Here is a 10588-nt window from a genome sequence, read left to right on the forward strand (position 1 = left end):
AATGAGTTGTTGAAGCTAAGTGATGAGTATGTTTGGAACTTTCCTACATTTTTTTTCTCATTTTACAGGATATTTATATTCTAAGTTCATTAATACATACTGAAAATAGCCATTAAGTTATCAAGTTACGAAGCTGTGTCAGTCTGCTCGGGCTGCCATAGCAACACACCACAGACCAGGAGGCTGACACGGTGGAAGTTTATTTCTCACAGTTCTGGAGGCTGGAAGTCGGAGATCAGGTGGCCGGTTCTGACAAGGACCCACCTCCCGGCTTGCAGACGGCACCTCCGCACTGTGTGCTCACGTGGGGAAGGGAGAGAGCGCGCTGGTGTCTCTTCCTTTTATAAGGGCTCTAATCCCATGACGGGGCCCCACCCGACAACCTCATCTCACCTCATCACCTCCCAGAGGCCCCACCTCCAAACGGGACCACACTGGGTTTAGGGTTTCAACACGGGATTTGGGACGGGGGATACAATTCAGTTTATAGCAGAAGCTTCTCTGGGTCAGTCCTGCCTACAGCCCAGCTGGGGAAGGGCCTTGCTGCTTCAGGGTGGCCCCATCATGGCCAGTGAGGCCTTAAGGGCGCGGGGCCCATGGCCCTCTGGAATAAATAGAAATGTGCCCTTTGGAACATCCGAGTGGCTTTTCTTATTTATAAAATCCAAACTTTTGTGCCAGTGCTTATATTTTCCTTCCAGCTCAGAGCTGTGAGCAGGGTAGTGCCTGGTTTGCTCCCACCCCACGTGTGGAGTGGTGGAGGCCTTCAGGTGGCCTTGGAGTGCAAGCTGGGATGGCCTGTCTTGGGTCTTTGGGCTTGTCCTGCAGCCCAGCTGGCCGTGCGTCCAGGTCGCCTGTTTCTGGCTTTTACTCCTTTGTGATGCTTCACCTCGTGCCGCCATCGTGTGGAATTAAGTGTGGACAACACAGAACTGTGCCATCAGCTACGCTCCATCTGATGACGATTATCGAGTGATACCAGTGGCTGCCGAACAGGGGGCACATCCGGCTCCCCTTGCTGGCTGGCTTGTCCCAGCCTGCAGTTTCCTCTGTGCCCGGCTGGGCAGGCCCTGGTGGCGAACGCTTTGAGGGAGTGGCAGCGGGCAGACGGCAGGGACGCAGCTGCCTCCTTGTGTCCTTGTGCACGGCTCCCTGCGAACCCTCTGCTGGATGCGGCACCCTGGGGGGAGAAGCGTGGTGGTGAAGGCGCAGTAAGGTAGGTCTGCACCTCAGCTCCCTGTCCGCACGTCCCCAGGGGCAGGTGTCCTTAGGAAGCACCAGCCTTCTCAGCAGTGGGCTGTCCCATGGCTGGTGGAAAGGGACGGGTGTGCCCCTGGTGCCCGAGGCGTCCACCCCTCCGCACACCTTCTCCCCGGATGCACCCACCACGTGCGATCTGTCCCTGAGCAGCTGCCGCGGGACCTGGCCCGCAGAGCAGAGCATCCCACACCTCCCATTTGGGGCCCAGAAAACCCAAGCCGGTGGGTCGTTGCTGCTTCGTCCCTGTCCTTCGTGACCCGCTGGACGCCCCTCCCCAGGAGTTCCTGTGGACGTTCACCCCAGGGAGAGGGGTGAGGTCCTGGCTCCCTTGGCCGATAAATCGGGCAACTTTTGTCTAGAAAAGGGAGCCAGTCGTATTGTTTTAGTGAGATTTATTCCAGGTTAGGGGTCAAATGAGCCTCACAGTAAATGAAGTATCTCCCTCTGGGAAACGGCAAAGAGCGAAAGACCCCCTCCCCCGGCCCGAGGGATGGTCTGCGGATGGCGGAGTGTGTCCTCAAGCGCCCGTCCTGTGCTGTGAAAATAAGCACGTGGTTTTGGTTTCTTGTCCTCAAAATAATGGACTCGTTCTCTCCACGTCCTTCTACGGGTGCTTTTGTCCATCTCTTGTGGCCCTTCCGCGTCCCCATTCTTCTAACAGCGTCGTGACACGTGTCCCCCGGGAGGCCACCTCCTGAGCTGATGTCTGCATGCATGGCTGTATCGGTCTCCTGGGACGGCCGTGACGAAGTGCCACAATCTGGGTGGCTGAGGACAACAGAACTTACTGTCTCAGCTCTACAGGCCAGAGTGTGAGGTCAAGGCACCAGCTGGGCCGTGCTGCCTCTGAAGCCTCCCTCTCTCCAGCTTCTCATGGCGCCGGCCATCCTTGGCACCCCTTGGCTTGTGGCCACAGGGCTCCAGCCTCGGCTCTGCTGACACAGGTGTGGTCCTCTGTGTCTCTGTCTTTTTTTTTTTTTTAATAATTAAAAAAAAATTACTTTGGGCTGCTTTGGGTCTCCGTTGCTGCGTGCGGGCTTTCTCTAGTTGTGGAGAGCGGGGGCTACTCTTTGTTGCGGTGTGTGGGCTTCTCATTGCAGTGGCTTGTCTTGTTGTGGAGCATGGGCTCTAGGCCCGTGGGCTTCAGTAGTTGTGGCTCGCAGGCTCTAGAGCGCAGGCTCAGTAGTTGCAGCGCACAGGGTTAGTTGCTCCACGGCATGTGAGATCTTCCCAGACCAAGGCTGGAACCCGTGTCCCCTGCATTGGCAGGCGGATTCTTAACCACTGCGCCACCAGGGAAGCCCAACCACTAATCTTTTAACTGTCGCCATGGTTCTGACTTGCCCAGAATGTCACAGAGTCGGAATCATGCAACGTGCAGCCTTTTTAGGTTGGCTTCTTTCATTTAGTGATTTGCATTCACGGTTCCTCCGTGTCTTTCCACGGCTGATAGCTCATTTCTTTTTAGTGCTGCTTAATATTTCATTTTCTGGATGGACCACCATGTATTTATCTACTCACCTACTGGAGGACATCTGGGTTGCTCCCAAGTTTTGTCAGTTATGAACAAAGCTGCTATAAACGTACATGTGCAGGTTTTTGTGTGGACGTAAGTTCTCAGTTCCTTTGGGTTGGAGTGTCATTGCTGGATCATATTATACAAGTATGTTAATTTTGTGAGAAACCACCAAATTGTCTCTTTGAGTGGCTGCAGCAGTCTGCATCCCCTCCAGCAAGGCATGGGGAGTTCCTGTTGCTCCACTTCCTCGGGGCCTATGGGGTGGCTCTCCTCCATCCCCACAGGCACCGTCAGCTGGCAGCCTGCCGGGCAGACCAGGGCTGAGTTTGAGCAGCTTGTTAAGAGGGAGATGCTGGAAAGCTGTGCAAGGAAGAAGGAACTACCAGAACCAGCCCAACAGGGTTCTGAATGTGAACTTTTTATCAAAGCATAACGTACATACAGATGTGTCCCAAATGCTAAGGATGCAAGTGGATGAATTTTCACAAAGAGTAACAATGTCTAATTTGTGGCTTAACAAAAGTCCAGGCAAAACTAAAATGTTGTTATAAGCCTTCCCTGGTGGCGCAGTGGTTAAGAATCCACCTGCCAATGCAGGGGACACGGGTTCGAGCCCTGGTCTGGGAAGATCCCATATGCCGCGGAGCAACTAAGCCCGTGCACCACAACTACTGAGCGTGCGCTCTAGAGCCCGCAAGCCACAACTACTGAGCCCACGTGCCACAACTACTGAAGCCCAAGCGCCTACAGCCTGTGCTCTGCAAAGAGAAGCCACCGCAATGAAAAGCCCACACACCGCAATGGAGGGAAAAAAAAAAAGAACCTATTGATAACAAGATTTCATTTTTTTGAATAGATTTATTTATTTATTTTTTGGCTGCGTTAGGTCTTCGCTGATGCACACGGGCTTTCTCTAGTTGGGGCGAGCAGGGCTACTCTTCATTGCAGTGCGTGGGCTTCTCATTACGGTGGCTTCTCTTGTTGCGGAGCACGGGCTCTAGGCGCGCGGGCTTCAGTAGTTGTGGCATACGGGCTCAGTAGTTGTGGCGCACGGGCTTAGTTGCTCCGTGGCATGTGGGATCTTCCCAGACCAGGGCTCCAACCGGTGTCCCCTCCATTGGCAGACGGATTCTTAACCACTGCGCCACCAGGGAAGTCCCTCAAGTGAACTCTTCTCAGAGAATTTGTGTTTGATGCTGCCAGCCCCCCACCAGCACTTCCAACCCAGAACCAGAACATTTAACTAAATTTCCACGGCAAGGTTGGCGGGGGCTGGGGGGGCTCTGTTTGAAAGCTGCGGTCTGAACTCCTCCCTCCACAGGGTCCAGGTCCATGGGCCACGGTGGCGCATCCGCCCTGGTCTCCCCCACGCTCCACCTCCCCAATGCAGCCGTTGATGAATGCAAACCACAGGTGAGGGAGAGCGTACTAACTGGCCTCCGTGCACTTGGACTGACAGCTAAATCAAAATTTAAAATTACCCTCCCCCCCGGAACTCCCTGGAGGTCCAGTGGTTAGGACTTTCACTGCCAGGGCCCGGGTTCAATCCCTGGTCAGGGATCTAGGATCCCACAAGCCGCAGGGCGCGGCAAAAACAAACAAAAAAACAATAGGTTAAACATAAAAACACCTGTGGCTCCCCGTGGCGCCAGAACAAAGCCCACGCCCCCCCCCATGGCTCTCTTGAGCAGCTCAAACCACGCTGGCCCTCCCGGCGCCACACGCAGTGGACCAGCTCCTCCCTGGCCCGCCAGACTCCCTTCTTGCTCTCATACTACCTGTCCATGCCCGTGATGTCCATCTCTGCCACCAGACTTCAGCCCTCATGGGCAGGACGATGGCGTGGCCGGCTCCCTCTGCCCCTGCCAGAGGTCAGCTGTGGGGTTGAGGGATGCTCAATCCTGGCAGACACACAGGGCACAGGACGATCAAGCTACCTTGCAGCTTGGAAACTGGGAGCCATAATGAGTGGTCCCTGCGCCGGCCAGAAATGCGGGACAGCGAAGCAGGCGGTGCCAGAGCGGAGAGGGGTGGGGAGGGGGTCACACCTTTATTGATAATCCACTCACCAAATCCGCGTCCTGCGCACCCCCGTCTCCCCCGCACCGTCTGGCCTCATTGGCCTTCCTCCGGGTAAGTTCAGGATCTCCCCAAGGCGCCTTCGCCTGCAGCGTCACATTCACGGTCTCCTTCGACTGGGGGACGGGAAGAGCCCGACCCGGGGACGGACTTCCCAAAGAGGGTGGTGTTCTGTGAGGCGGCACGCAATGAGGACCGCGAAGGGGCCCAGGAATCCAGGCGTGGCGGGGTCAGGGACGGGACTCGGGAGCCTGGGCGCGACAAGGTCAAGGACGGGACCCTGGAGCTCGCATGCGATGGGTCGTGGCATGGGACCCGTGATTCCGCCTTCGAAGGGGCCAGCGACAGGACCCTGGAGCCAACACGCGACGGGACCAATGACGGGACCCAGGGAACCGCGAGCTTCGACAGCAACGATGGGGCCCAAGAGGCCGCGCGCCACGAGACCTGAGACGGCTTCCGGGAGGCCGAGACTGATGGGGCCCAGGAGGTCGCGCGCGACTGGATCGTGGTGGAGGCGAAGTGCTCAGGGTGCGAGTTGGCCAGCGGCGGTTGCCAAAGCGGCGGGCCCTCGGGGCCCCGGCGCAGCCAGCTGTGCACGTGGGCCAGGTTCCGCATGTCCTCGTGCTCGCGCCGCAGCTGTTCACGCTGCTCCAGCAACTGGCGCCGCGTGTCGTGCAGCACCTGGGCCCGGCGTTGCAGCCGCAGCAGCTCCTGCCGCAGGCGCCCGTTGTCCTCTCTGATGGCCTGTGTGTGCGCGATGAGCGCGCGCGCCGCCTCCCGCTCCGCGCGCCACGCCAGGGACTGCACGCGCTGGCGCGCCTCGCGCTCGAAGGCTGCTTTTTCCTCCTGGAAACACCGCTTCATGCGATGGAGCAGCTGCATGTGCTCCACGCGCATATGCAGCAGCTCGCGCTCCAGCGCCCGGATCCGGGCCAGCTGCTCCAGCTGCAGCTCCTGCGGCGGGGCCGCGGGTAAGCTCCGGTCCGCGGCGTGCACCCACCTCGCCCTGCCCGCGCCCGGCCCTCCCGCGGGGGCGCGTACTGGCCTTGTAGGGCTGCAGCTCCTGCACCTGTCGCGCCATCTGCGCCGCGCGCGTCTCCATCTCCAGCAGCTGCGCGCACACCCCCTCCTCACGCCGGCGGTAGAGCGACGCCAGCTCTGCGCGCTGCCGGTGGATCTCCGTCAGGTCCACGCGGTTCTGCTCCTCCAGCCGGACGATAGCGTTGGCGCAGCGCTGCGCGCGCGTGCTCACGTAGCTGGCGTAGAGCCGGTTCTCCTCGCGCAGGCGCTGCGCCTCGCAGTCCAGGAAGGCGTTCTCCTGCAGCTCCTGGTCGACGCGCTCCTCGCAGGCGTCCAGCTGCTCCGAGAGCAGTTTGTATTCTCGCTGCAAGTACTGAGCGCTCTCCGATTGCGGCGGCTCGGTGCCCTCTCCTGCCGCGCCAGACCGGCCCCAGGCGCTCGGCCCGCGCTTCCTCTTGGGCACCATGGGTCGAGGCCTCCAGCCCGCTCCTCCAGCTCAGCCCTTCCCCTCGACCAGCCCGAAGATTCTGGCGGGGTTCGACGCGTCTCAGGGTCACGAGGTTGGGAGAGGCAGAATCAGGAGTTTGGGGTCAATCAAGGGTCAGGACATCGTCGCCAACCTTTACTAGGGGGCCCCTTCAGGACCTTGGCCGCCCGTCGGGGTTTGTCCACCTTTAGCTCTGTTGGCGGTCAGCCGAATGGTCTCCCTGGAAACAGAACTTAGCCGCCCTCCCCAACTCCCGCCCCGTTGCTTGCGCAACAGACTGCGAGGGGTCGGGGCCTGCTTTCAAGGCCGGGCCGGTCCTCCGCAGTCTCGGACCCTGTTCCTTCCCAGAGCACACCGCACCGTGGGCCGCCCCTGCCCCTCCCGGGCTCCTGCGCCGCACACATCTGTCGCGGGAGTGTCTAGGTCGACCTGGGTCTTTTAATTTCTGTTTCGAAGCAAGGCAACCGATGAGCAGAGGTTTTTAAATTTTAAGTCGTCCGGGCCTCCCGATTCCCCGGCGAGGTGTCCTCGCGTTAAAGCTCATAAACGCCTCCTCCCAGAAGAGGTGTGGCGAGCGTTTCGTTCTCCTCTGTCTCCGGATTCCTCGAGACCGGGTTCTTCCCGGCGGGGCAATTCCCGATTACGCAATCCGGATGCAATCGAAGGTGGAGTCCTGAGGGAAGCCACGCCACGCCACGCCCCCAGCCCCGGTCCCGCCCGGAAGACCTCCAAACCACGCCCAACCCGGGCTCGGCTCCTTCCCGGCCCCTCGCACCCCGCCCGGTCCGCCCCCCGCCACCAGCCGCAAGCGTCCACCTCTGCGCTCCCAGCCCAGCCCGGCCGCAGAGGCTGCGCTTTGCCTCTGCCCCGCGGCGATTAGAGGCAGAAGGGGACCTTGTCCCCTCCGTTTCCTCGGGCTCGATCCCCGCCGACAGCCACGGGGCGCGTGGGTGTTTCCGGGAGCAGCCCCTCTCCCAGGGAAGAGGGGGGCGCCCGGCCTGCAAGCGGGCTGAGATGCCCGCCACTCCGGACGTCCGGTGGCTTTCTCTCACTGTGTTGGGAAAGCGGTGCCTGGTGTCCACCAGGTCCCACCACCGCCCGCGGGAGACGGAACTCACCTCCAAGGGCCCAGATTCAAAGCCAAGTGTCACTCTTGATACTTCTCCGCACCCTTGGGGTCCTTCCCCCCTCCCTTCGTGAATGGCGTGGGGGTCTCTGTCCCTGCCGGGGCCAAGGCTGCAGTACCCTCGGACTCCGGCCGGGAGGCGTCTGGAGGGTCACTCATCTCTTGGCAGGGACACCGAGCTGGAAGGACACCGGGAGGGAGAGGGCCAGCAGTGTGCTCAGCTTCTGGCAAGGCTGCCCCCTCCCGTCCCCCTTCTCCTCCCACCCCGGCCCCTTCCCCCCAGCGGGCTCTGCTAGGGGCCTGCAAGGACCTTGAAGGCTGCGGCAGAACGTCCCACCGGCTTGTTCCTGGGATGCTGCCCTCACCACTCAGCCCCTGCCCCCAAGCCTGGACAGGCCGCCGGAGGGCACACCTTCCTGCCCTCACTTACTGTTCCTTCTGCCTCGGAGCCCTCCCTACTGAGCTCCGGAGACTTGGGGTTTGCGCCCCTTCTCAGGAGTCCCAGTGGGGTTGGGCTGTGTGTCTGACCCGGGGGGTGAGCACTTCCAGCGGCCTCTGCTCCCATTTCACAGATGAAGAAACAGGCAGAGTGAGTGAGCTGCCCACGGACTCCTGAAAGCACTGGGTCTGTGACTTGGACCTTGGTGGGCTCTTCCCACTGTGTGCACTGCCTCTCTGGCTGAGTCCTCTCCTGTCCCTGCCCTGTGCCCTGGGGCAAAGGGAGGAGCCAGCTGCTTTTAATTGAATCCCACTCCACGGCAGCCTGAGGCCACATGGCCAGTGCCTATGACCCTTCCACCTGCCAAGGCCAAGTGGACCTGTGGAGGTGGGGGTGGGTTCAGGTGATGCCAGAGACCCTGTCCTTGGAGCTCAGCCCCGGTGGGAGTCTGACACCACAGAGGCGGCCAGATGCTGAGCAGAGGTCAGACAAAGGGACCCTGGGGGCCTGGCAGTAGGGCTGCCTCAGCCCCACCCCGGTACCTTGTCCGTTGATCAGAAGCGCAGCGCTGATGGCGATCACCATGGCAAAGGGGAGGATGGGCAGGAATGTGAGTGAGGTCCAGGAGAGCCTGTCTATCCAGTGCGTCCTCTGGCTGAGGTCAAGCCCTGGAGAGCCCAGACCCAGCTGTTCTCTGTGCCCTGGGCAGGACCCAAGTCTGTCCCCTCCCCTATATCCCAGCTTGTGTGCTGCCTGCAGACCTGCCCCACCCCCTCCCCTCACCCCAACCTAAGCTGGCCCTGGGCCAGGCACCCTTCCTCCAGTGGCGGCCCCTCCACAGCCAAGTACCTTGGAATCGGTGCCAGACCCACACGAGGCTCACGGTCAGCCCCAGGTGGAAGGACCAGATCCAGGCCACGATGTGCGTCAGCTCCCACAGCCATGGCGCCCCTGGAGGAAGTACCCTGTCCAGACGCGCGGTGCAGTGAGGGACACGGCAGCACCGCCACCCGAGTCCCATGAGCCAAGGCGGGCGGGAGCCAGCGGGAGCCCCGGGGTGCGTGTATGTGCAGAGCACGTGCGGGCCGGCTGGGGCTCTGCGGTGACGCTGCTGCGGTGATCCGGGCCCTGGCCTCCTCAGGGTCAGCGGGGTCGCAGCTTCGGGGAGAGGCTTCGCTGGAGCCCAGGGCCTGTGGGCTTGGCTCCCCGGTCCTCCAGACCGGGGCGGCTGGGCCTCGGGGTGTGGTCCGGGTTGGTGTGCATGCCCCCCCTCCCAGGGGTGCTCCCCTACCTGTTTGTGAGGAAGAGGATGACAAACAGAAGGAGGCCCAGAGCCCTGTGGAGGCCCCGATGGCGATGCCAGCGCCCACCTCCACGGGCTGGCTCAGATGCCCCTGAGAGACAGCCACGAGGAGGCGCCCGGCTGGGGGGCGCACCCCCTCGGGGGACCCCCGTTTCCAAGTCTGGCCACATGATCTAGAGACAACCACAGCTACAACCCCGAGGTGCTCTCCTGGGAGGGGCCCAGGCAGGTGCCTGGAGTGACCTGGGGTACCTGGGTCCATAGCCCACACTGGGAGCAGGAGAGAGGGGAGCCCAACTTCAGAGACCCAGGTGCAGGGGAGCACAGCAGGTCCACCCCACAGGGTCGGGGGCTGCACCGGAAACAGGGTGAGCGGTGGGCTACACTGTGACACACATGGGGACACAGCTGATATCTACTCAGACTTGGACGCCGAGGGGAAGGAAGGGGTGGGGCCCATACTCAGACTGTGACACTCTGCAGTGTGGGGGGTGCGACCCCTGTGAGCTGGTCTCCAGGGTCATAAGGAGGCTGGTGATGGATGAAGCAGGAGGTTTAGGCCAGATCGTTTCAACCTGGGGGGTTTGACCTGCCACACGCCCGCTCCCCCTAACTCTGGGCCTCCTGGATGAGGCCCCCCAAACTGCGCATGATCTCCCCGTGGGTCAGCTAAAAATTAAATGCACAGCCCCCACACTTCTCAGTGCATAGTAAATACCCCGAGTCAACACCGCACTCGAAACTAAGGTGAAGGTACAACTGCACGCAATCAAACTGTAACTGACAACCGATGAGAAAATAAAAACTTGCCAAATTTACATCTGCCAGGATATTTGGACAAGGGAAAGCTGGACTGGGTAGAAATAATGGCCCCAAGAGAAAACACATAATAGCAGATTAAAAAATTACTAATGGATGAATCAAATGTCCACTGAAAATCTGATTTAATAATTAAGTAAATGTAATGAAGTTCATGCTGCAGAATTCCTTTTTTGCTGAAACTCACTGATTTGGGGATAATTCTGCTTAGGGCCACGTTCTTGGCGGCAGAATGGCAGGGCTGAGGCCTCCTTTGGCTGCGGGTTCCTGGGGGAAGGCAGGGAGAAGAGGGGCTGGCCTGCTAGCTGGCACACGTCCCTGCTGCTCCAGGGGCCAGAGGTCCCACTGCCCCCAGCAGCTGCGTTGGACTGCTCCGCGCCCCCCCGCACCAGGCCCCGCTCTTGTCCACTGAGTTTACTACGGCTCCCACTTGCCTTTCCTGCTGCCCGCAGCTGGGGGAACGCCCAGCTGTGCCTTCCGAGTCAAGCATGCCGACCTTCCTGGCCTCTCGGCCCGCTCCTCACCTCGGACCC

The 10588-nt window shown here is 60.5% G+C and overlaps 1 protein-coding gene across 7 annotated transcripts; it reads right to left on the minus strand.

The window, feature by feature from the left end:
• On the minus strand, positions 1-7059 carry CCDC166 (coiled-coil domain containing 166). Of its 7 annotated transcripts, XR_009559531.1 has the most exons (4): positions 5907-7059; positions 4849-5815; positions 4558-4680; positions 3588-3918 (listed from the first exon to the last, which is right to left on the minus strand). XR_009559531.1 is itself a non-coding variant. In XM_030876269.2 (2 exons), the coding sequence occupies exons 1-2, from the start codon at positions 6345-6347 to the stop codon at positions 4919-4921; spliced, it is 1338 nt and encodes a 445-aa protein (XP_030732129.1). In that variant the 5' UTR covers positions 6348-7059; the 3' UTR covers positions 3588-4918. The 7 variants fall into 7 exon arrangements, 1 of the variants encoding a protein (XP_030732129.1); XR_009559532.1 differs by lacking the exons at positions 3588-3918; positions 4558-4680 and adding an exon at positions 1-1180; XR_009559530.1 differs by lacking the exon at positions 3588-3918 and adding an exon at positions 1-1180 and having other exon boundaries at positions 4558-5815.
• Between the last annotated feature and the right edge of the window lie 3529 nt (positions 7060-10588).

The sequence above is a fragment of the Globicephala melas genome, chromosome 17, assembly GCF_963455315.2.
Source record: "Globicephala melas chromosome 17, mGloMel1.2, whole genome shotgun sequence".
Lineage (NCBI taxonomy): Eukaryota > Metazoa > Chordata > Mammalia > Artiodactyla > Delphinidae > Globicephala > Globicephala melas.

Excerpts from the sequence above, each read along its gene's own strand:
- CCDC166 (XM_030876269.2), bottom strand. The coding sequence starts at position 6,347 with ATGGTGCCCAAGAGGAAGCGCGGGCCGAGCGCCTGGGGCCGGTCTGGC. Across the intron at positions 5,816-5,906 it reads AGGAGCTGCAGCCCTACAAG|GAGCTGCAGCTGGAGCAGCT; the intron begins GCCAGTACGCGC and ends GCCCCGCCGCAG.